Source organism: Cyprinodon tularosa, unplaced genomic scaffold (assembly GCF_016077235.1).
Source record: "Cyprinodon tularosa strain WSP-4 unplaced genomic scaffold, ASM1607723v1 ctg877, whole genome shotgun sequence".
In the NCBI taxonomy this organism is placed as follows: Eukaryota; Metazoa; Chordata; class Actinopteri; order Cyprinodontiformes; family Cyprinodontidae; genus Cyprinodon; species Cyprinodon tularosa.
This window is the reverse complement of record NW_024039648.1, coordinates 470,008-496,454: the sequence shown is the minus strand read 5'-3', so window position 1 is coordinate 496,454 and position 26,447 is coordinate 470,008. Positions and strand designations below refer to the sequence as shown.

Below are 26,447 nucleotides of genomic sequence, written 5' to 3'. Positions count from 1 at the left end.
TTGGGTGAAGACAGTGTGCAAAGGGTTGCTAGCATTGTCCATAATGTCCAGCAGTTTAAGTGTCCTTGTCTCTGCCACCGTCCTTAGAGGATCCAGCTTCCAGCTAATCACTGGCCTTCACCAGTTGGTCCAGTCTGGAGGTGTCCTTCATGGATGTGCTGCTCCCCCAGCACCCCACAGTGTAGAAGAGGACCCTGCATCTGCAGACTGGTAGAACATCTCCAACAGCTTATTGCAGATGTTGAAGGACCTCAGTCTCCTCAGGAAGTCCATCCTGCTCTCTGTCTTCCTGTGCAGGTGGTTGGTCTTTGTTAACCAGTCCAGTTTATTTTCCAGCCACACTCCAATCCACAGCCTCAGCCTCCGTCTCCTGCAGTAGTACCGGCTGCAGTCTTTGGTCCGCTCCTCCCAAAGTCTATGACAACCCAGTCTGTCTATGACCAGCTCCTTCATCTTGGAGATGTTGAGCTCCAGGTGGTTGGTGCGGCACCAGGTGGTGAAGTCCCTCACCAGACTCCTGTCCCTGACCCTGATACACCCTACAATGGCTGTTCATCCTTCTGGATGTGACACAGCTCAGAGTTGTAGCAGAAGTCTGAGGTGAATAAGAGGTGTGGAAGAAAAATAAATTACATTAGGATTTCTTCTCATCCGTAATTGGCGACAGTCAGAACAAACTGAGTCGCCGAGCGGCTGATTAGGGGAATCCTTGTTGACACGTTCAAAAGTTCAGTCCAACATGATCGGTCCAACACATCCTTTTGTTTTATCGACCTTCAAAACATGCAATGCAGCATACAAGAAAAAAACAAATCCACAGGTTCGAGCCGTGATAAAGCGCAGAAGAGAACTAAAAAAAACATCCAAAGCTTAAAGCCGTCAGCAAAAAGTAGACATCCCCATCACCACTCACTGAAACTCATCAGGTGAGCAAAACAGGTGATCTTACAAATCACTGCTGACACCATGTGATCAAACTATGCCTATCCACCACATCCGTTTTTGTTTCACTGCAAAAAGAAGGTTCTCCATTTTGCATTAAAACCACATAAAAAAATTAAAACTAAATAGCTGCTTGTTTTTTGGTTGGACATCCTGAGGGATAACGTGCAGACAAGAACTTTTCAGAATTTTGTTTTGGCAAGGCAAGGCAAGGCAAATTTATTTGTATAGCCCAATTCAGTACAAAGTCAATGCAAAGTGCTTTAAATGATTAAAATACAGGAAGATAAAACAGAATCAGAGCAAGTAGAAGAAAAAAATAAAAAAAACGCAGAAACAAGAAAGAACATTAAAAGCTGTTGGACTAAAGAAAATAAAAAAGTTGAACTAATGATGTTTCAGTTGAACTGTTTAACTAGAACAGTGGAAGGCAATCCTAAAAAAAATGTGTTTTTAGTCTTGATTTAAAGGAACTCAGGCTTTCCGCATTTTTACAGTTTTCTGGAAGTTTGTTCCAGATAAGTGGAGCATAGGAACTATTTTGGCTTCGTTTGTTTCTTTGTTCCCATTAAATAAATGTTGTAACCACTAATGGGCTGTTTCTCAATCTGTGTACTGGTGCGTCCTCGTGTGTTCGTGAAACGTCATCAGCCTCAGCCCCAGCACTGTTTTCAATGCACAAGAACAAAAAGACAGAGAACGTAAAAAGTCCCCCGATGTTGTTCTCGCCCCTCCCTCTTTACCCAGCATGCATCAGAGCAGCTTGCATCCGTTCTCCAAATTGACAGCTGTCCCAGCATGCAGCTTCCAGGTGAGCTTCCGATATCTGTAATCGGATTACATAGATCTGAAATTCATTTTTAGATATCCAGAATGTTTATTTTAGATAGGACTAATGTCAATTCGGATATCTGAAGGTAATAGCCCAATACACATGAATGGGGAAAGTATCGTTATTTGTACTAGTAAAAATCACATTTAGATATCTGAAGTCTTAATTTTAGATAGAAAATTCAAGTTAGAACTTACTTGTACAAATTTGTGTCTAAAGTAATTAAAATAAAAATTTTGCTGGTAAGAATGTAATTATTCTTCAATAAGATTCTAACTAGGATTGTTGAAATTGTGACCAATAATAGAAACTAATAGAAATGTGACTGTCAGCCTGCCTATTTGATCTTAAAATGGAGCCTCATTATTCTTTTGAAAGTTAGTCAAACAACGTTTTTAAGTATCTAAAACTGCATGTTGGATCGGCATTATTAAAATGTCGATATCTGAAATTCCAATTGAACTAGTCATATATCATTATTTGATATCTGTTAGGACATTTCTACAATTAGAAATATATGTTTGATGTCAATAATTGGATATTTAGAATATTATATTCATTTTTGATATCTGAAATAGTAATTTTGACTAGCAGTAAATCTATTATTGAGATCAGATTCAGGTTTAGATAGGAAGAATGTTATTTTAGAGATCTAGAAATAAAAGGCCAATACACATGAATGGAAACTGTGACGTCATTTGTACTAGTAAGAATTACATATTAGATATCTGAAATGTTTATTTAGACTAGGAAGAAATACTTTTGAGACATCAGAAATATATATTCAGTCAAGCTAATGAATGTAAAAACGCATACTTTGTAAAGATTTCTAGGCATCTGAAAGTTTATTCTTACTAGCACAATTATATGTTTAGCATCCTGAAATTAAATTTTCGTAAGCTAATATGTAATTTAGGATATCGATATGTTAATTTCTGACTAGTGGGAATTTAGTTTTGACCAGGAAGAATCTTATTTTGAAGATCAACAAATGGAAAAGAAGAAAGGACAGCGCTTCTGATAAATGTCAAAACGGCCTGCCATACAGGACCAGACAAAGCTCTATCTTCATTGGTCAGAATCACCTGTGACGTTTTCTTCGTAGCCAATCAGAGAGGCGTCATCCCGGCGGTTAGCGACACTCAAAACAACATGAGCAGAGCGAGGAAGATGAAGGTGTTGGAGCTGTTCTGAGGAGCTGCCATTACAGACATAGATCTGAGTGAGTAGAACAGCCCAGCAGTGAGGCCGCCTCCCCACCGAGGAGCCTTTATTAAAGCAACAGACCCGCTGAAAGCGATGCTAACTTCTGTGGCTAAGCGATTAGCATCTGCTAGCTGCATGAAGTTTAATAAACACAGAGGGAAAAGCGGCTGTTGTCCGTTAAATGAATAAACACCTCACCCACTGATCTCTATCTGTTCACTGAATAACCCGAAAAAAGTGAAGCCACTGGCCGCCATCTTGGTACTCCCCACTCCCACTGAGACGTGCCATAAAAATGCCTCCCTGTGATGCAAAACATTCACACTGATGATTAGCCTGAGTTATCCACTGAGTCTGATGTTAGGAAATAGGAAGTAATTCACTGTTAAATGTTAATTTAGTCATTCTTTATTCAGTGGATGATGCTGGAGTTTTTGGTTTATTTCATATTTAAAAAAGTCATGAGCTGAAATATATAAATATACTAATATATTGCTGGTTATATTGATGAAAAAATGAGCAACATTTTGAAAGGCTAATGCACAGACAGCATGGCAGTATATGGCCTCATTAATGCATCATCTGCATAGAGGGAAATACTGCAGCATTAACAGGCATGAAGTGATCATTCAGTCTGGATGTGAAATCTGGAAATGAAATGTAAGATCAGCTGATTGTGGAAGCAGCATCTGTACCCTAAGCACTGAGACAGAGGTATACTTTAGCTCTAACTTGTGTTTAACATAAAAAAGGAAATAAATAAATCCCATTTAGGGTTGGGTGATTTTCTGGCTTCATTTTTAATGTCTTCAAACTGCAGGACCTATAATATGGAAGCCCATTTCCGCCACTCTGAAAAAAGAAGACAAAAAAATCATCTCATTATAATGAGACAGTATCTCATTATATTGAGATACTATCTCATTATAATAAGATAATTTTTTTTTTTACAGAGTGGCGGAAACGGGCTTCCATACTATAATCTGCTTTTTTTAACAGGCATTTTTACAGCTTGGATGTAGTTCCACTTCTAATGCAGGTCGGCTCTCAGAGGTGATTATTGTTTTATATTTGATTTTATGATACAAAATTGAAAAAAAAAACTATTAATCTTATGTGGAATCAAAAATCGTAGATTTTATTGAAGCCATATCACTCAGCTTTACTTCCTTATATAGGTCATTACCATGCAAGCGTTGAGTTGCATATTATGTGTAGTTTCATAATGACTATGCAATGTGATGGGCCTATTTAATTTTTTTATTCTAAGTTAAAGTTAATCTACTGATGCTGTCAAACAGCCAGTATGTGTCAAAGTGAATAATTAATCTATATTTAAAATTCTTAAGTCCCCCTGAAAATTAGAACATCATAATTTTTCGATGCTGTAGCGCACTGATTGTTTACATTGCAATCGGTCTAACTAGGGAGTACCAATATGGCGGCGGGTGGCTTCACCATAACCCTGTACTACCAATGAGCAATCCAGTGAATAAACAGAGATCACTGGAGGTTTAACAGATAATATCTGCTTTAATGTGAACGTTTTATTATATAATCTAAGGTTATTTGCTTCCTTTTCTCTTCCTGTTGAAAAACCGCTAATGATTCACTGCAACATTTAATTTCACTTTGGGATTAAAGTGTTTTTTTTTTTTTTATATAATTGACTTGAAATGAAAGCATCAGAGATTGGCTGCTGGTAACCACAGTGGGATGACTGGTTTATTAGCTAAACTTCTAAAATGATTCATTTGAGATGATTGGTGAACATTAACCAGCAAGTTCTGATCTATCTGTGGGTTTTTAGTGCCTGAACTAACAGGCTGGTACTGCATGGAGTTCGCATGTTCTCCCTGAGCATGCGTTGGTTCTCTCCAGGTACTCTGGCTTCCTCCCACAGTTCAAAAACATGACTGTTAGGTAAATTGGCTTCTCTAGATTCTCCTCAGGTGTGAATGGTTGTTTGTCCTGTTTGTCTCTGTGATGGACTGGCGACGTGTCCAGGATGGACCCCGCCTCTCACCATAGACAGCTGGAGATAGGAACCAGCACCCCTCACCACCCCGCTTGGGATAAAGCATGATGGAAAATGGTTGGATGGAAATGAATGAGTCTGTGTGAAATATTCCATTACCAGCGTTTAATAGTGCAGGAGGAATAGCAGCCTGGGGGTTAGGGCGTAGAGCCTGGAATCCTGAGGTTCAGAGTTCGAGCCCCGCTCTGTGCGAGACCCTAAACCCCCCCAGGGCGCCTCACGATGGATGCCCACTGCACCCTAAGGGGATGGTTTAAATGCAGAGGTACATTTCTCCAATGAAATATCCATAAAGTTCTATTATTATTATTAAAGTTCAATGTTATCTGCAGTGAAGAAGCCGGTTCTCCAGTTTAATCCTAATTCCTTCACCACCCATCGGCGGTGGTAATAACCCACAGATCATTAACGTTACGTTCTCTGTCCCGACAGCAGAGGACAAAGGGAATCCAACAGAAATGCTTAAAATTCATCATAATCATCTTTTTTTAAAGTGTAAAAATAAAGTTTTTTATTGGTACCAGGATACTGGAAATGTGTTTCTTTTTTTCTCCGACACCTTTGATCACTGCTGCACTAAACACCATGAAAGCTGTACAAGATGAGATTAACAATAAAAGTTTCCTAAGTCTGAGAAAGTCTAAGGTGAGATAACCTTTAATCCGACTGGATGATCTGGTTGAACTATCTCTATAAAGTGCCTTCAGGCGACAGGATGGTGCTATAGAGATGAACAGAATTGAATTTATAAAATGCTTTTTTATTTCTTTCTTTGCCACTGAGACACCTAAAGATGGTGAGAACTCTTTAAAACTATTTTAGACAGATCTAAGATTAACATTAAAAAGAGTAAAACTGGAGTATTTTGTACCGGAGACCAAAAAGTGATGTAGGATTTTCCAACTGGAAAGAAACATAAAAAAATAAATTATTTAATAATAATATAAATAATAAACAGTTTCATTGGGTTTATTTTCTCTCCCTGTTTCCAGGCTTTTTCTGCAGAAATAAACTTGTTGTGAAAATGATCCATACTGCAGATAGGATGTTCCAATAGAAATTAAATGAATTTAAATGTTTAGACTTACATGTTACATCCCCTGATATGATGTTGTTTTAGACTATATAAAAGTCGTTTTTATTTTTTCAGTTTTGGTCCAGAACGAGAGGTTCAGGAGGAGACTTACGATGTCTCACAGGAGGAGCGAGGAAGAGCTGGATGCTGATTTTGAGAAGTTCCTGAAAGAGGTAGTCGTCTAGAAAACCCAACAGGAAGCCGATAAAATTTTTGCCAGAAATCCACAGCCGACAGTCAGCGAGCTCCAAACAGTCCTTCATGATGTGATTTCTGACATGATGATGATGGCGATGATGGCGATGATGATGATGATGATGATGATGATGATGATGATGATGATGATGATGATGATGTTTCTGTGGTTGAGGCTGGACTGTCTATCAGTCTGTTTCAGACGATTCTGTGGATCTAAGCAGCCCTGATCGTCAGACCAAACCGAGCCGCCAGAAACCGCCCTGGTGGTCAGATGACGAGCACAGCGGTGGAGGTAAGGACGCCTCAATCAGAGTCACCACCGGAAAACTAACAACTTACAATGTGATGGTGAGATGAAGCCTCATTGAACCGTTTAGCCTAATTGATTCAACGATCCCCACAGTTCATGAAGCTTCATGTCACCACCTACTGGTGGAGTGTAGAACTACAGTTAGTAATAAAATCTATTTGTTTTCCAGTTGTTTTTCTTGTTTTTTTTCCATTTTGGAATTGTTAATGATTGGTGTGTACAATGAAACAATAATAAAATAAGTTTTTTTAAGTGTAAAATGTCTTAGAAGAGAAAAATCATTTAAGGTTCACAGTTTTTCTGCCATTTTAGTGAAATAAATTGAAGCAGACAGTGAAAGTGTTTGTGCAAATTGGGCAATGATGAGCAAAATGAAATGTGTCATTTTTTTTCAAAATGAAAAATGTATCACAGCTTTTCGTTTTAATCGAGTTGGAAGTTATGTGTTCAACCAATCTTATGGCTAAACCAGCCAATCTAATTTTGCAGTGTTTTTAACTAATCTCTATTTGAACTAGGGCAAATTAAAACAAATCAGTCACATTAGCCAAAATACTTGTTAAGTTTTATCACAACTTTGAAGTCTAAAGTGGGTTTTGAACCAACAGCCTGAGGAATGGAAGTCAGTCAATGTCTTACAGCTGACAACTCCAGTTATGTTAACTATGCTCATGAAAGCAATACTACTTAAAACTAATGTTACAGCTGTAAGCGCTGGTTTGCTCTTATTTTGATCTTTACATGTTTAAACAAACTAGTTCTAACCAACTAGATTGGTTGTTTTTCCAACCAATCTATTCTTAGAATCTCCTCCAAACTCCCACATCTTGACTGAATAGTTTAAATGCCTGCTGAAGTTCCTGGTGATCTGAACCACTTCCTAAAGCGGTCACATGCTGTGGCGGGGTTGCTAGGCTTCGGACGTCATCTGTTTTGGCTCCTCCCCCAAATGAATCCCGCCTCGATACGCACCTCACGGAAACGCCCCCCTCCACTAATTGAAACATGCCTCGCAGCCTCGGCTCATCTCATGACATCACTACTAACAAGTAATGAAAACATGAGAAAGAGTTGAAGCAGGGGAAGTTTGCAGTGGTAGAAGTTGGAAATGTAGAAAAACGATGCCATCAGTCGTTCATCAAAGACTTAAACCTTCAAATTTCCACTAATGTCTGTGAGATCTCTGCTTAGCAGCCAGAAGGACGCCATAGAAACAATATCTGTCTGTAGTTAAAGTTTTCTGTCATTGTTCTAAAACCTTAGAAGACTGAGAGCCGTTTCTTTTTTTATTGCGTCGTTTTGTGGTTTAAATTTAATCACGTTACGTCTCGATAAAAGAAAAAATAAAGAAAATCAGTGGATCAGCTAGACTCCTGCGATGGTCCAGACCGATCAGCCTCCCAAGGTTTGCTCCTTCAGTGCTCTGCCGCTGGTTTAAAGGTATTAGGAGGATTTTTTACCTCCACTTAAAAAAAAAAATGCGTGAGTGTGCACGGGCCCATTGCTCCTCGTGCACGCCCTGTTTAAAATGTGCGGTTCTCGTAGCTCATACAAGCTTAATGTGTCCACATACAGCGGGGACTGTATAGTGAACTTTATAGTGAACCCAGTTAACTGCCCGTTCAGACAGATGATCACTACTTTTTACTCTGTTAGTCACGTAACTCCTCCTCCACTGCACGGTAACTGCGCCATCTTTAATATTAGTCGCTGGTGTCGGGTAGCGGCAGCCTATGGTGACAGCTGTGACAGCAAATCCCAGAATGCTTTGCAAGGAGAGCTCTCCATGCAAAGCATTCTGGGATATATCTGCCTCTTCTGAGGCCTTTCTTTTCTTCTCATACACTTTGTAGACACTTTTTCTCTTCCGACCCTCGGCCATTTTCAAAGAACCACGGTGAGAAAGGTGAGCTTCAATGACTGTCTGAAACCGTAGCTCAGCACAGATAACATGGCGAGCATGAAGGACAGCCTTACATGAACATATCACCAGAATGATTGACAGTTAGGAGGACCACTGATTGACATGATGCACACGGACATAAAAGATCCTCTATACCTTTAACACAGCCGTCAGTGACAATCAAAGCTTCTCCATCAATGCAGAACAATCATGATCTGAAGCACCTGCTGTTACCATTTTAATGTCAGAGTTTAACAGGACACTAAATCTAGTGTGTGACCTTAAATAAGCAGAAATTATTTGTTTTGGAGAATGACAATTGTCCACATATAAAAGGAAAAATCCGCTCATATTCAGAATCCAAACTTCTGAAATTACTTTAAATCTGAAATGATTCCATCCTGTTCAATAAATGATCAGTGTTTTTAATTCAGAGTCATTTTCATGTGAATGTGCTTTACTGGAGGCATCCATGTTTGTCAAAGAACACTAGAACACTACAGCGGTATCGGCTGTTGATCAAGTCCCAGTGTTGTATCTGGTGTTTGTCACAACGCGCTAGGGGTGGAACGGTTCACAAAATCCACGGTTCGGTTTGGTTCACGGTTTCATGGTCACGGTTTTCGGTTTGGTTCAGTATATGTTGATTGTTAGCATGACATGTTGGTCATGTTGCTGTTAGCATAAACAAAACGTGTTGCACAATGCTTGCACACTGTTGCACTTTTATCCACGACTTTCTTTCCGCCGTCATCGTAGGTCATTCTAAATGCAAGTGGTCCCATACAGCAGACCTATAAAGTGCTTCTGGCGCGTCTTCCAACTCCTGTTCTTTCCCACTCGCCATACCCACACAATTCTCCACAACAACTGATTTTTTTCTGCTACACCCGGCTACGCTGCTTCGCTTCTTCTTCTTCTTGTTTACTACTGGTGGTTGGCTTTGGTCGCAGTACCGCCACCTTCTGCTCTGGAGTGTTAACGCTTCGCCTATGAGAAAAAGGAGCAGCGCATGAACCCAACGCAACACACACGAACCGAGACAGTCGAACCGAACGGTTCGGACGGTTTTCATAAACCGTTCCATCCCTACAACGCGCTATTATCCAAGTCATCTTGAAAACATTCTTCTTCCAAATGTTGGCTACATATTACGGGTTTTTTCTCTGGCCAGAAGTTCGATGGCAAATCCTCCCTCTTCAAGTTGGCGATCCAACGACCAACCCGTCCGTGGAGGATCAGGAATCAGAAAGGTGGAATAAATAGTGTTGCGCCGATACCAGTATCGGGCGGGGCCCCAATCCAGCACTAAAAGGGCGGTATCGGTATCGGCGAGCATAGGGATGGAATGATTTATGAAAACCATCCGAACCGTTCGGTTCGACTGTCTCGGTTCGGTTCGCGTGTGTTTCGTTCGGTTCATGCGCTGCTCCTTTTTCTCATAGGCGAAGCGTTTACACTCCAGAGCAGAAGGTGGCGGTACTGCGACCAAAGCCAACCACCAGTAGTAAACAAGAAGAAGAAGAAGCGAAGCAGCGTAGCCGGGTGTAGCAGAAAAAAATCAGTTGTGGAGAATTGTGTGGGTATGGCGAGTGGGAAAGAACAGGAGTTGGAAGACGCGCCAGAAGCACTTTATAGGTCTGCTGTATGGGACCACTTGCATTTAGAGTGACCTACGATGACGGCGGGAAGAAAGCTGGGGATAAAAGCGCAACAGTGTGCAAGCATTGTGAAACACGTTTTGTTTATGCTAACAGCAACATGACCAACATGTCAGGCTAACAATCAACATGTACCGAACCGAACCGTGGATTTAGTGAACCGTTCCACCCCTAGGCGAGTTCCAACAAATAGGGCACTGATACCATTTTTAGAGTCAAAACTGTATTCCAGCATCCAGCTGCCATGCACGTGGGCATTGTCAGTTTCACTATAGCTCTGGTGAATTTCAATGGTGAAGTCCTCTGGAAATCTTCAATAATTGTTGTTGATTGCAGATGTGTCTAGTAGTTCCCATTGATTTAGCTTGGAAAGCGGGGAGAATGGCGCTAGGCTTACCGCACCGTGACGTCACTGCTGGAAGATGGCAGGAGGGAGGGGCTACTATATTTGGGCAAAGATGGCCGCTCCAAGACACCTTGATTGCGACAAAAATGATTGTTTTTATTTTTTCACTGATTAACGCTACATTCCTTAAATCACCATGAACGCATTAGTTTAAGGTATAAATGATGATTCTTTGATGAGCGGACTTTTCCTTTAACTGATTAGAACTGATCTGTTTATAGGTGAGTGTTTCCTTTGGACGTGGCTCTGGTTCACGTTCAGCCTTTCCTCTTTGATTCCTTTTCTCTTCTTCTCCTCCATTTTCCACAGCAGCAGAGTCATCCCAACGGCGGTTTATCAAAGACCCAAAGCCCCCGACTGACAACAACCAGGGTGAGCTCACATTGACCAACAGCTGTCCCTCCATCCACATGACTTTGGCTCCACTTCAGTCCAACTCTTAGTTAAAACCAGACTGTTGATGCAAAGCTGGGTGGTTTCCTGGGAGCTTTTATTGTCCAGCGCTGACCTCTGACAGCCTGTCATCATTAGATCTGCTGCTGTCTGAGGTCAGAGCTGCAGGATGTTCATTCGTTTAACTGACCTGTTCTAGATGCAGCTGTAAGTTAATGATCCTTTTTTCAAAGCAACATTCAGCTGGTAGGAGGCTGTTTTTAGGGGCTTGTAGTCGTTCTCTCTCCCACTGAACCTTTCCATCTTTAAGACGTCAGCCTCTAGGTCTTCTGTAGCTTTAGACGAACATGTTTGGTAGTGTAGTTGACCGTTTTGCTGTAAAACTTCTGAAGACACACAGATTAACATAATTAGATGTTCTAACAAATAAACTTCCTATTTTCTGTCTTTTAAAAAGTAAAAACCTTTAATTTTTACCTGCCAGTCATAAAACCCAGAGGTTTGTCCAAACATGTGAGAAGAGGCGGATAATTCAGGTCCAGAAAGTAATCACGAGGCTACGGAAGCCGGCAGACCAAACCGGAAGAACGTGCGCATTCAGCGTCTGCTCTTCCGATAATGCAAGCGTAGAAGAAGAAATGTGCCGTTTACCTGTGCAAAGAAAGAAACAACGAAAGAAAAATGTCTGAGGACTTCAGTGTTGAGGAAGAGCATGAGTTCTTTGCCGAGCTGAATGCGCACTTTCATCTGGTTTGGTCTGCCGGCTTCCGTAGCGTCGTGATCGCGCATGTGCGCGCTTTCAGGAAATCCTATACACTACTGTTTATGCTCTAAAAACATTCTAAATGACTTCGTTTCGAGTAAATTCTGGACGCTACCCACTCAGGACGCTTGGAATACATTGGACGAGCAGTATGGAGGAATATTGACACGTTTTTTGTGGACTTTTATGGACCTTTCTGCCTCGGGCGCCATAGACCTCCATTATTTGAATGTCAGCAGACAGCAAGAAGCCTCCCAGATCTCCAGATGCATTTGAGATATCAAAAAAGTACTCCAGAGTGTTGTTCAGCATGGGGGTGAGTAGAAAATGAAGGCTAATCATGTTTTGGGTGTACTATTCCTTTAACTCTGATACTGCGTTTCAAGCTTCAAAGACGCTTAAACACAGAAACAGTTGCTTTGCCGCTCTGGTTGTTTATCTGCTCTGTTCTGTAGCTTCAAGCTAGAGAGCAGCTCGGCTTTATTTACTGCATGAGTTGGAAAATAGTTTTAAGTCGTGCATACACAGTACGATTTTTTTGCTGCACGCAGCTACAGCTAACACTCTACGACGAAACCGCAGGTATAAAGGTTCACAGCTCACCATGTTTGTTTTGACCCGACGCTCTGATGCGATCTACCTGCTCACACTGTACGTCTAAAAACCAGGTGGGACTCAGCTCCGCAGTGAGATGGCGCTACTCGGACTAGACAGATTTATTTAGTCATTTTGTATACACGAGTGTAAACAAAATGAATACATCAAGACCGTTCCCTGCTAGGTTAATATATCTTTCACTAGCCAGAAACCTCAAACCAGCAGTCCCCCCCTTCATGCCATGAGGGAGGCTGTGTGACTCGTTCTTATCTCTCATGACCTTCCTTGGCAGCGTGTGATGCTAAGAACAGACATACCTCAACATTTTTTACTTCACACAGGATAATTTGGCGTCTGCGTCCATGTTGAGAATGTGACACTAGAGGGCAGTGTAGGTTTTTGGCTCCGAGTCCAATCAGCCCTCAGAGCATCTGAAGCCGCCGTAGGTCATAGCGGTTGATCTAAAGAGGTGTTGTGGAGTCTGAGTCGTAGAGCAGACGTATAGACATGGCAGCCAGAGGCTAATGAACGTTTGTACTGATGTCTTCTCTCATGTTTCTTAATGTCCAGGTCTCACAGGATCTGGAAAGGTTTTCAGGAAGTCTCTGAGAGGCTCTCAGCCTACTGAGGAAGAGGGGGACGTTACCGGCGGCTCAGAGAGAGAGCGTGAGTTCATGCTAACCAGGAGACGCGCTGGTGACCATCTTCATTCTGCTCCATTGTCCTCATCTATGGGGCCAAAATGGTAGCTTTAATATTTGCAAATGTGTGTGGAGAGTTGTGTGTCTGTATCTCGATTTGTGTGTGTGCAGTGGGATTTGAAAATGTGTAAATAAATCTGTGAATGTGTGAGGAGATTTGTGTGTCTGTACAACAATCTGCAAATGTGTAAAACTACTTGTGTGAAATCCGTTTTGCAAATGTATAAAAAATCCACAAATCTGTATTCAGATCTGCAAATGTGTACTGAGATTTGCAAATGTGTAAAAAATCCACAAATCTGTATTCAGATCTGCAAATGTGTACTGAGACTTGCAAATGTGTAGATCAATCTGTAAGCACACACAGAGACACTTGTGTCTGAAGTATTTTCGCTTCAAGACCCAGAAATACAGACAAATCATTGGTTACAAGTCAAACGGTTTTTCGGTTGGCTCTCTTTACACACGTGATTTTTGCTACTCTTCTGCTGCGTGAGATGCACAAATGCGTAGAAGGATATGTATGTGTATTTTCGCGATTTGTAACCCCTTGCGCAGGCTCGCAGGCTCACAGACAGCCTCTCTCTGCTGCGACAGTTCAGCACAACTTGCTTCACATACAGCCACATACATTACCGCCATCTACTTCAGTGGAGTGTGGATCGGGATGCTATGTATTTTCCCACTAAAAAATAAAAATAAATATTAACAATATTTACATAAATAAACTTATATCCTTTCTATCAATTTCGTTTTTTTTTCAAGATTGTTTATCAAATTACAAAAATAATCATAAGTAGATTTTTTTTCCAAAATATCTTGTATGTTTAACTGTAATTTATTTTCTTGCAACCAACTTAATAATTCCCTTCTCTCCATAAAATATTTATAACAAAACATGCTCCACCGTCTCCCCTTGATAACAAAAACCACAACCTCCTGTTCCCATTCTAAATAAGTTTCCATTTAACCCCGTGTTTCCGAAACTTAATCTAGATATAACCTCTTTTTTATTCCTTTCCGTTCTCCTCATTTCACCAATTTTCCTTTGAATACTATAAAGCCAACTTCCAGTTCTATGCTCTTCCCACAGCTTCTGCCATCTTTCCGTAACCTTTTGTTTAATAATAGATTAAATTTTTTCCTTACTGAATGGTATCAATATATCATCCTTGTCACGTCAACTCCCGCAGCGGAGGGAAAAAAAAGGTAGAGGCTGTCTGTGAGCCTGCGAGCCTGCGGTCAGGGCAGCATGTGAGCCTGCGAGCCTGCGCAAGGGGTTACAAATTGCAAAAATACTCATACAAATCCTTCTATGCATTTGTGCATCTCACGCAGCAGAAGAGTAGCAAAAATCACGTGTGTAAAGAGAGCCAACCGAAAAACCGCTTGACTTGTAACCAATGATTTGTCTGTATTTCTGGGTCTTGAAGCGAAAATACTTCAGACACAAGTGTCTCTGTGTGTGCTTACAGATTGATCTACACATTTGCAAATCTCAGTACATATTTGCAGATCTGAATACAGATTTGTGGATTTTTTACACATTTGCAAATCTCAGTACACATTTGCAGATCTGAATACAGATTTGTGGATTTTTTACACATTTGCAAAACGGATTTCACACAAGTAGTTTTACACATTTGCAGATTGTTGTACAGACACACAAATCTCCTCACACATTTACAGATTTATTTACACATTTTCAAATCCCACTGCACACACACAAATCGAGATACAGACACACAACTCTCCACACACATTTGCAAATATTAACGCTACCATTTCGGCCCCATACTCATCACCCTGATCCTTATTTCACATGGCGCTGCCTTCAGGGACCGTCAGTCAGGATGGGAAAGCCCAGAATCTCTGGTCAAAAGCAGAAGGGACCCGTTAGAGCGCCAGAATTACCCATAATGCAACAGACGGCAGCAACTGAGGCTGTTTCTCAATTCTAAGAACGCGAGTATGGACTGGTGTTCTCACTAAGTACGTTCTTGACAAGAACAGAGAAAGTATGGACCCAGCAGCGCGCTCGTGACGTCACCACATTCAAAGATAGTCCGGAGCTGCATTTTACCTCATGTTATTAATAGTCTCTGGATAATAATAAATTATTGCTTTTTTAATCTAGTGTGGTAATAATAATGAACACAGTCAGATAAACACAAATCAAATGAACATTTTTCCAAATAAAACAATCAAACTCGCCATCAGAGCCAACGGTCCTTCACACACGGCTATGCTGAGAGAGGACTGCAGCAGCCAGAGCTAACGTTAGCCCTGGCTGCTGCAGGCGGGCTAACGTTAGCCCTGGCTGCTGCGGACGGACTAACGTTAGCCCTTGCTGCTGCGGACCGACTAACATTAGCCCTGGCTGCTGCAGACGGACTAACGTTAGCCCTGGCTGCTGCGGATGGACTAACGTCAGCCCTGGCTGCTGCGGACGGACTAACGTTAGCCCTGGCTGCTGCGGACGGACTAACGTTAGCCCTGGCTGCTGCGGATGGACTAACGTCAGCCCTGGCTGCCGAAGACGGACTAACGTTAGCCCTGGCTGCTGCGGACGGACTAACGTTAGCCCTGGCTGCTGCGGACGGACTAACGTCAGCCCTGGCTGCTGCGGACGGACTAACGTTAGCCCTGGCTGCTGCGGACGGGCTAACGTTAGCCCTGGCTGCTACAGGCGGGCTAACGTTAGCCCTGGCTGCTACAGGCGGGCTAATGTTAGCCCTGGCTGCTGCAGACGGACTAACGTCAGCCCTGGCTGCTGCGGACGGGCTAGCGTTAGCCCTGGCTGCTACAGGCGGGCTAACGTTAGCCCTGGCTGCTACAGGCGGGCTAATGTTAGCCCTGGCTGCTGCAGACGGACTAACGTTAGCCCTGGCTGCTGCGGACGGACTAACGTTAGCCCTGGCTGCTGCGGACGGACTAACGTTAGCCCTGGCTGCTGCGGACGGACTAACGTTAGCCCTGGCTGCTGCGGACGGGCTAACGTCAGCCCTGGCTGCTGCGGACGGACTAACATTAGCCCTCGCTGCTGCGGACGGGCTAACGTTAGCCCTGGCTGCTGCAGACCGGCTAACGTCAGCCCTGGCTGCTGCGGACGGGCTTACGTTAGCCATCGCTGCTGCAGTCGGACTAACGTTAGCCCTGGCTGCTGCGGACGGGCTAACGTTAGCCCTGGCTGCTGCGGATGGACTAACGTTAGCCCTGGCTGCTGCGGATGGACTAACGTTAGCCCTGGCTGCTGCAGACGGGCTAACTTTAGCCCTTAGTTAGACGCGGAGCTCCGCTGGTTGCCACGGTCCTCTCAACACCTGAACTTTTTTTTTTTTTAATCAGTAAATGGTCCATATAGTGACGCTTAAAGTATAATTTTCTCGCCTCAAATGATCTATAAACGTACTTTTATTGAACAACAGCAACAGAAAAGAAAACTTTTAACTTAATCCTCTGAGCTCTGTGAGCGCTAACCTGGAAGCTGCTGCTGCCGCAGTGCATGCTGGGACAGCTGTCAGTCTGGAGAACGGACAAGTCTGCTCTGATGCATGCTGGGTAAAGAGGGAGGGGCCAGAACAACAGCTGGCGATTTTCTCTGTTCTTAGTCTTCTCAATCATGTGAATTGGAACCGTACTCGGGCTGAGTCTGATGACGTTTCACGAGAAGGCACAGGTACACAGATTGAGAAACTGACAGGGTGTCTCTGTCTCTGTCCCTTTGTTCCCTCCTTCGTCCCTCCCCCTGTGGTCCAGGCACCATGGAGCTTCCCTCAGGCAGGCAGAACCTTCCTCTGAGGATCCTCCCTCCATCATCTCCACTCTGCATTTCCTCAGAGACTGAACAGTTGTTGTTTGTGTGCAGAATCCGTGCTGGCAGCAGCTGGGAGGGTGAGCAGGATGGGTCTGGACACCCTGGAGGAGGAGGAGGAGAAGGCCCGGTTCTTCGCCCAGATCGAGGCAGGAGCTTCATCAGCTGTATATTACTCTCAGCTGAACAGAGAGATGGACTCCAGCCTTTCTACCTTCACCATGGACCTCAGGTTTGTAAACAGCTGGAGTCTGATGGAAGCCAGTCAATGGATGCTACCTGGACTGGTGTCATAAACTAGAGAACCATCTGTTGGTGTGAAGTTCCAGCTCCGCTTTGAGACTTTATGGACTGAAGAAGATTATTTCCTTCTAGAAAAGTGGAGAAAGAAGAAATGGAGCAGAGGGAAGCAGGAGCAGCAGGTAGGAGGAGCCTCCAGAGGAGCATCCTGGTCCTGGTTGAGCTTCTCTCTCCGTCTCTTCATCAGATCTCTGTTCTTGCAGCCCCTGCCATCTCCCCACACTACAGTGAGGATTTTGAAGATGAGGAGCGTCTAAAGGAGCCACTGGGGCAGGTTGGGAGATCCACTCTCTGTTCAGCCTCAGAAATGTCTGAGAAGCAGCTTCTCTCCAACATCAGTTTCTAACAGAAGGATCTGAACTCAGGCTGATGGGGATTCATCCAGTGTCATCCAGGAAAATAATCCCACAGATTGAAGCTTTCTCTGACAGTGACATATTTCTGTCCACCAGGTGGAGACACGTCCTTATGTGACATAATCTCAGCATCTTTAGCAGAATAGCGTCAATATTTCAGCACAAACAGAATCAAAAAGCTCATCAGATAAACCAAACACAGCCAACATGATAGATTAGAAGAATTCCCATCCGGCTGGATCCCAGCGATGTTCAGCATATTTTACTGGGCAGGTTGGGAGCGCTGACTCTTCACCATTAGACGTTTCTGCTCTTCATCTGCTGGAAACGCTTTCTGGTCCCTCATACCTGCTGCTCTCCATATCTGGAAGTTAATTAATAAACCCGATCCGGGAAATGGACCCGAGGAAGCGTAGAGTAGTGAGGAATCAAATGCTGCACTGGAAAACATCCAGTTCTATCCAGGTCTTTTTTTCTTTAAAAAACTGCATTTGTTCTTGAATTGAGGAGGTAAAACAGACATTTTGCCAACAGAACAAGACAATCCACATTTAAAATAACAAAATAATAAATATACTGATATTAAGAAATTGTTACTTATTTTTAGATTATTTTTCCAGTGTGATTGTCTGCGGCGTTAAAACAATGTTAAATTTAGTAGGTAAATAAGATGATTTATATTTTTACTCTTACAATAGATAATATTTAGATAATATGCACTTGAAATATACATATCAGCTGTGCTGCTGCCATCAACACCTTTGTTTCTAGATGTTGGAGATCGGCCTGTTTTCCAGTGTAGTCCTGTTTCTCTGACTGTGACTAACTGGATGTGCTCTCTTCATCCTCTGACATGGGAGCTGGCTCGGAGCTCGTCTGCCTGGCTGTGTGTTTCCTGGACGGGGCCGCCTGTGGAGCTGGTTGCCTTTTGTATCTATGCTTCTTTTTCTATGTCTGCTTCTGTCTCCTTGAACCCCAGTGGGCCTCAGCAGATGGCCGCTCACACTGAGCCTGGTTCTGCTGGAGGTTTCTTCCTGTTAAAGGGGAGTTTTTCCTCTCCACTGTCGCTACAAGCATGCTTAGTGTGAGGGATTGCTGAAGAGTCAATGAGTCGATGCAATCAGCTGGTTTTCCTTAGATAGAAAATTTTGAATCAATCTGACTGGATGATCTGGTGAACTGGAAAGTGACCTGAGATGACATGATGTGAATTGGAGCTATAGAAATAAACTGAATAGAAATTAGACGATGCAATTGTTTTTATTTTTTTTTTTTTAACTATAAATTGGCTTGTTGCATTGGCAGTGTCTTACTTACCTCCTCAATGAAGAAAAAAAGATCTTAATTAGGAAAAACGGACTCATCCAGACTTGTGTTCTTTGCAGTGTGATTTTCTGATCTTCACTAATCCGCCATTTTTTCTCCGTTACAGAAAGCGTCTCAGATTCTGGCCAGAGGTGAGAGCTTTAATATTCACTGCTGATGACAGGTGGCCCGGTTTGAGAGCAGACAGAGTGGGTTCTGACCCGGTTCTCTCCTCCTTTGAGCTCTACACACTGGGTCCACTGCCCCTCATTAAAGGAGTTTCTAGGAACATCGGTTCTGATTGCTTCACCATGAAGGAAACAAAACTCAATGAAATGTGAGATTTTCTTTCATCAGTTTGAACAATAACACCAGATAACAGATGGATGCTTATTTCTCAGTTTCTCTCTACGACTCTTTGGACGACACCTGTGGAGAAGACAGAGGGACGGACGGAGGGAAGGACGGAGGGAAGGATGGAGGTACGGACGGAGGGAAGGATGGAGGTACGGTCATCTACCTGAAAAACCGCTTTAACAGAAAAACCTGACCAGAACCATCAGAGGGGCTGGAAGTCTGCTTCTGTTTATGGTTTGACTCCACTGGTTTGGTTCCCTAGCAGCCGAGGTCCGACCCGCTTCAGCCACTAGGGGTGCCAGACCTGTCGCTCCAGGTTTAGCTCCTTCTCTCACATGTTGATTTTAAAACATGAGGCTCTGAGAAAGAAAACCAGGTTTTCTGAGGAGCTTTAAGGATGCAGGTTCTGGATTTCAACGTCGGCTTATCAATAAGAACAGAGGATTTATATTCCATTAGGTTTTAATGGTTTTGATCCATTAATATGTTATATGCATTTGGACTGAACAAAAACATGATTTTGCATGTTTAACATGTTTACATTTACAAAGTTTCACTATCAGATTGAAACATTTTCAGCTTCAAAATCTGCTGATCACTTTAGCTGAGCTGAGTCCCACCTGGTTTTTAGACGTACAGTGAGCAGGTAGATCGCATCAGAGCGTCGGGTCACAGCGTGAGAACAAACATGGTGAGCTGTGAACTTTTAAACCCTGCGGTTTCACCGTACAGTGTGAGCTGTAGCTGCGTGTAACGATTGAAAAAAAACAGGTGAACACATCAATCAGAACCTTTCGAAAAAAGTTAAAAACAATCCACTGGACTTTGTTTCCAAGTTTGAAGACGTTTCTCTTCCATCCAGGAAGATTTTTTAATCCAAAATGTCAGAAATAGCGTTTAGTTCCAGGTTTTATCCAGCAGCCCAACAAAGCCTGGTTTTAGTTTAGAAAACATGCAAATAGAAACGGATGAACGGGTCCCCCCCTTTGGAATGGGGGTCGTTTGGCTCCTTTGTTAGCCTGCAATGCCCGATGTTGCTCTATGGCTACATTCACACTGCAGGCCTTGATGCGCAATTCCAATTTTTTTGTGAAATCCAATTTTTTTGCAGTTCACATTTCCAAATATATGCGACTTGTACATGATCTCCGGTGTAAACTACATTCACACAGCTTGTGTCCCGCATTCGCAGTAGAGGACGCAATGACGTCACAAGCCAGCGTGCTCTGTGTTTACGGAAGTAAACATGGATGGTAAAGCTGGAGCGCATCTAGGGATCCTTCCAAACCTTAAAACCTACATTTTTTCTAGATGGTTAAAAAGAATACTGCTCTCCTCATCATCGTCCGCCATGGTTGTTGTTTTTGTTGCCGCTTCTTCACAGCAAGTCCCAGGATAGTGACCCTTGTTGGGTTGCATTCATCCGACCTGGCCATTCAGAAGCAGGTCGCATTTGAAAAGATCAGATTCGTATCGGATTCAGGACCACAGAGCCAAGCGGCCTGGGTCGGTTTGAAAAAAATGGGATCTGTGTTGTTCAGTCATGAAATGATCAGATCCAGGTCGCATATGGGCAAAAAAAATCAGATTTGGGTCACTTCAGGCTGCAGTGTGAACGTAGCCTTAGTCTCTAAAATGGGGGCCTTTGGGCGTCATTGTTGGCCTGGCTGAACCAGCGAGATATTCTGGTCCCCTGTACGGGGGTGGGGGGTTGCGATGATATTGGGAAGGAATCAACTCGCAACAACGCTGCATCAGTCAGAACATTTTTAGTTTCAAATAGAGGGGCACAAATTGGTCCGGGAAAGTTCCTAAATGGGATGTTAACCACGGTGGGAAGCCTGTCAGGGTTAACAGTTATGCTACGTTCAGGCCGCAAGCAGCAGAAGCAGCAAGCTAACATGCTAAGTCAATGGTTGATTGATCAAGGCCCAGCAAAAGGTCCTGCAGCGCATTTTGAGCTTCAGAGCATCTGACGCGCTTCAGAAGCAGCAGCTGCTGGAGTGGAAAAATGCAACTTTAGCTGCTGGACGCCTCATCAACCAATGAGAGAAGCTGATCTGGGAGCTGGCAGGGAGTCAGACACAGCACTGCTGATGCAGAGCGCTATGATCACTCCTCTGAAACAGTTTATTAACGCCTAAATTAACTTCAAATGTAGAAACCTGCCGGCAGAATTTGTTGGCTTTTATTATCCTGCTGCCTGCAGTTTGTAGCACAGACCTGAAAAACGCTAACATCTACTTCCAGCCGCCACCAACAGGAGGGGAAAACCCCCAAGAGGCGAGCGGGCCTGAGGCAGCTGCTGCTGGGGATTCCCAGTGACAGCGCAGCGCCGGTATGTGGGGGTCTGAGCGGCTCCCACAGAGAAATAATCTTTGAAGGCAGGATGGTAATCTGGATGAACTGATGCACAGACCATGTTTTCAGGAGGACTTTCTCACTTCAACATAGATTCTAACTACTTTCTACCCGCTGATCACAGCTAATATAGCTGCCATTGTTCCAGGCAGAGAAAGGATAGAGTAGCTCCGCCCAACATGCATCAGACCCACTTTATCACCGCGCAGCTAGAGCAGCAGAGATGCTTCAGCCGCGCGTCAGAACTAAACTGGTTCAAGCATCAAAAATGAAGCAGCGCACGTGTTTTAGCTGCTCCTGCTGCGCACGCTCTCAACGTAGCATTAGAGTCAAGTTAAAGCAGTGAAGCTTTGTCCTAATTTGTAAAAGTACATAAAATACAGTAAAATTCCTCATTAAGCTACACTTGTTCCAAAAGTTAGTGAAGTATTTGATGAAAAGGCTTCTGAAGTCCAGAGTTTGGCTGAGAGGCTTTTTAATGAAACACGAGGATGAGTGGATTGAAAAGCAGACATGAAGCTTTTCTGGCTGTTTGTTAGTTTAACCGTCTGCTTGTTGTGTCTTCAGGGCAGCTGTACACACAGAGTGGAGGCTCAGAGGTGGAGGCTCTTCAGGAGGCATACAGGCAGATCCACTCTGTGGACGACTCAGACCATCACCTGGGGGATAGAGGGGGGGCTGAGGGGGCGGCGCCTCCCCCCTCTCCCCCTCAGCAGTCTCTGCAGCCGGCTTCCACCAAGGACTCAGGTCAGACTCCGCTTAGACTGGAGCAGGGCTTCAGCCTGGCGTCCCAGCTCTGATCCCTTCTGCTTGAATCGCATTAAAATGTTCCAGCCAGGTTCTCTAGGAAGGCAAACGTCAACGACTGATCATCACCAACTAAACTTCATCAGTTCAGATAAATCCTGAAATAACTGAAAAACATCAGACCATCAGGACAGTAACGGACCTCTCTCTCAGTCTGCTGTGCTGTGATGTCAGAGGACGGCAGGTCGCTGCTCTCCATCAGATATAGACTCTGGGCTGAAAGCATTATTAATAAAATAGATTTGATCTAAATCCAGGCTAAGATCTAGATCTCAAAGTTCTATAGTCAACAAAACAGAATAAAATAAGAAGAAATTCTAAACTAATTTAAAATTCACAAAACTGATCATTTAAAGCAGGGGTCTTCAACGTGTTCCAGGCTAAGGACCCAAACTGATGGCGAGATGGAGCGGGACCTCCTAATAATATTGTATGAAATAGTGTTATATCAAACTGGTCCTACAGGTGCTGGTCATAAAATTAGAATATCATGAAAAAGTAGATTGATTTCAGTAATTCCATTTAAAAAGTGAAACTTGTATATTATATTCATACATTACATACAAACTCATATATTTCAGATGTTTATTTTGTTTAATTTTGATGATTACAAATGACAACAAATGAAAATCTCAAATTCATCATATCAGAAAATTAGAATATTGTGAAAAGGTTCAAAATTGATGGCCCCTGGTGCCACACTCTAATCAGCTATTTAACTCAAACCACCTGCAAAAGCCTTTAAATGGTCTTTCAGTCTAGTTCTATAGGCTACACAATCATGGGGAAGACTGCTGACTTGACAGTTGTCCAAAAGACGACCATCGACACCTTGCACAAGGAGGGCAAGACACAAAAGGTCATCGCTAAAGAGGCTGGCTGTTCACAGAGCTCAGTGTCCAAGCACATTAATAGAGAGGCGAAGGGAAGGAAAAGATGTGGTCGAAAAAAGTGTACAAGCAAGAGAGATAACCGCACCCTGGAGAGGATTGTGAAACAAAACCCATTCAAAAATGTGGGGGAGATTCACAAAGAGTGGACTGCAGCTGGAGTGAGTGCTTCAAGAACCACCACACACAGACGTATGAAAGACATGGGTTTCTGCTGTCGCATTCCTTGTGTCAAGCCACTCTTGAACCACAGACAGCGTCAGAAGCGTCTTGCCTGGGCTAAAGAGAAACAGGACTGGACTGCTGGTGAGTGGTCCAAAGTCATGTTCTCTGATGAAAGTAAATTTTGCATTTCCTTTGGAAATCAAGGTCCCAGAGTCTGGAGGAAAAGAAGAGAGGCACTTCATCCACGTTGCTTGAAGTCCAGTGTAAAGTTTCCACAGTCAGTGATGGTTTGGGGTGCCATGTCATCTGCTGGTGTTGGTCCATTGTGTTTTCTGAGGTCCAGGGTCAACGCAGCCACATACCAGGAAGTTTTAGAGCACTTCATGCTTCCTGCAGCTGACCAACTTTTTGGAGATGCAGATTTCATTTTCCAACAGGACTTGGCACCTGCACACAGTGCCAAAGCTACCAGTACCTGGTTGAAGGACCATGGTATCCCTGTTCTTAATTGGCCAGCAAACTCTCCTGACCTTAACCCCATAGAAAATCTATGGGGTATTGTGAAGAAGAAGATGCAATACACCAGACCCAACAATTCAGAAGAGCTAAAAGCCACTATTAGAGCAACCTGGGCTATCATAACACCTGAGCAGTGCCACAGACTGATCGACTCCATGCCACGCCGCATTGCTGCAGTAATACAGGCCAAAGGAGGCCCAACTAAATACTGAGTGCTGTACATGCTCATACTTTTCATGTTCATACTTTTCAGTTGGCCAACATTTCTATAAATCCTTTGTTTTTATTGGTCTTCAGTAATATTCTAATTTTCTGATATGATGAATTTGAGATTTTCATTTGTTGTCATTTGTAATCATCAAAATTAAACAAAATAAACATCTGAAATATAAGAGTTTGTATGTAATGTATGAATATAATATACAAGTTTCACTTTTTAAATGGAATTACTGAAATCAATCTACTTTTTCATGATATTCTAATTTTATGACCAGCACCTGTATAGTCCCTCTATTACAGATGGAGTAATGTAACTAAAGTAATCCCTCCCTGGGATTATTAAAGTATTTCTGATTCCTGGTTGATGGGACAGGTGTTGTGAATGAAACGGTGGCCAGCTTGAAAGAGCTCCTGTGTGTCTCTGAATGTGAGCATTGATGACTGAAAGACATCTTCTGCCTCCATTTATCTGTTTACTACAGTCTGTTGGATTCATGTTAATGTGGATTTAAAGACATTTCAATTAGAGGAAAAAATTCCAGGGGGGAATATAAAAAAATAGTCTAATCAACCAAAAATTTTGCGACCCCCATGCAGTACCTCCGTGGACCCCCTAGGGTCCTGCCATCTTCCAGCAGTGACGTCACGGTGCGGTAAGCCTAGCGCCATTCTCCCCGCTTTCCAAGCTAAATCAATGGGAACTACTAGACCAGGGGCGTCTCTAGGTTTAAGAGACAAGGGTGGCTCAGCCCCTAGAAGATAAAGCGCGCGCCGAATTTTTTCAGTGCACCTGCTAAGGCGTTGTCTAAGACAAGGGTGTAACTTTGTGTTGAAAGTTGGTGGGGACGGCTCATAAGGAAAGGGAGCTACCTGCGCGACGCCTTTTTTTTGTTGTTGGAAAGGATAAAGCCAAAAAAATGCGAATAACATTTATCAATTTAATGCTTACAGTTGAAAACATAACTGTTACAATATTCACTTATATATTTTGTGCAAAAAATATCACATAAATCTAAACAGACAGTACAAATCAAAGAAATCAAATAAATATATCAATTTTGTAGAACATTTATTGACAGTCAATTTTAGGTCACTTTTTAAAATGTATTTACTTTTAAACCAGGACTCGGACGAGATCTTATGGGACCTTAAGCAGAATATGATTAAGCAACTCCGTCTTTCTGTCAAGAACATCCACCAGCAGGGTATCCAGGGGGGATTTACCATTAGGCAATACTAGGCAGTTGCCTAGGGCCCCAAGTTCTGGGGCCCCATAAAACTCTGTTTCCATGTATGGTTAATACAACTAATCCTTATTTGTGCACATTAATTATGTTTTTGATAAAAATCCTTTGACTAAAATGCCATCAGAACGCTGATAAATAGAGAGGAAAAAGGGACAAGAAGAGAGGGACAAAACCTAGAACAGATAATGGATGTCTATTCTATGAACATTTCTCTATCTGTACAATGGGTCTGTTTTATGGGTTTACTTCTCAGGGGGCCCCCTGCCTGTCTTTGCCTTGGGCCCCAAATTTCCTAAATCCGCCCCTGAGGGTATCAATACTGATGATAGAATCTGGGAGAGCGGACTATGTTCAACCATCCATTTTCTTTAACCTTATCCCTCAGTGGGATCAGGAGGTGCTGGTGCATATCTCCAGCCACGTTCTGGGTGAGAGGTGGGATCACCCTGGACAGGTCACCAGTCTGTCGCAGTATGTTCAACCAGCTTAAAAGTAATCGCTAATCAGATTTATTATTTGCACTTTTACTAAGTGAACTTTCTAACTCCCTTAAATCTGAAATTCCAATGCCAAAATTTTTTAAATATTTTATCTTTGGACCCCCTGCAGAGTGACGTCACACCTGTAAGATCCTATCCTTACCTCCCTGCTAGATTGCAAAAAGCAGCTTGCTCATGAGTTGTCAACATAACACGCTAAATCTTAAATGTACATATAAAAGAAAAAGGGGCGCAGTGCTTGCTACTGAATGGCAACACTATCAAAGTCAGGAAAAAGTTTTAAGTAAAGCCGGGATTAAAACAGTAGCTACAAGAAGCTTCAAATAAAAGGTGTTCTTTATGTTCAACCTAAACACCAACTCCGATAGACCATCAGTAGAGCAGGTGTTTAAATTAATCAATCACTGCTGCGAAAGCTTATAGCAGTGAAAGCTAATATACCACAGCCATCACTTAATAAACGCAACATAAACAACCCTCTAAAAACGGAAAACTGTAATGGACTGAAAGTCCTGTTTTTTATGTGGGAAATTATTTGCGTGTGTTTTAGTATAATTCTGATATATTGGCGCTGTTGTCTGT

The 26,447-nt window shown here is 42.9% G+C and overlaps 1 protein-coding gene across 4 annotated transcripts in view; it reads left to right on the top strand.

Moving 5' to 3' along the window:
• Nucleotides 1-2,881: 2,881 nt before the first annotated feature.
• cep162 (centrosomal protein 162) overlaps nt 2,882-26,447 on the top strand; it is a 47,045-nt gene continuing 23,479 nt past the window's right edge. Inside the window, exons 1-12 of one of the 4 annotated variants that reach the window (XM_038273565.1) lie at nt 2,882-2,996; nt 3,980-4,033; nt 6,169-6,266; nt 6,481-6,583; nt 10,881-10,943; nt 12,895-12,990; nt 16,894-17,071; nt 17,215-17,261; nt 17,343-17,413; nt 18,928-18,952; nt 19,202-19,282; nt 22,086-22,265. In XM_038273565.1, the coding sequence (XP_038129493.1) occupies nt 6,207-6,266; nt 6,481-6,583; nt 10,881-10,943; nt 12,895-12,990; nt 16,894-17,071; nt 17,215-17,261; nt 17,343-17,413; nt 18,928-18,952; nt 19,202-19,282; nt 22,086-22,265 (904 nt within the window). In that variant the 5' untranslated portion in view covers nt 2,882-2,996; nt 3,980-4,033; nt 6,169-6,206. Of the gene's footprint in view, nt 2,997-3,979; nt 4,034-6,168; nt 6,267-6,480; nt 6,584-10,880; nt 10,944-12,894; nt 12,991-16,521; nt 16,806-16,893; nt 17,072-17,214; nt 17,262-17,342; nt 17,414-18,927; nt 18,953-19,201; nt 19,307-22,085; nt 22,266-26,447 lie in introns of those variants that run through there. The other 3 variants (XM_038273564.1, XM_038273566.1, XM_038273567.1) reach the window with 3 other exon arrangements.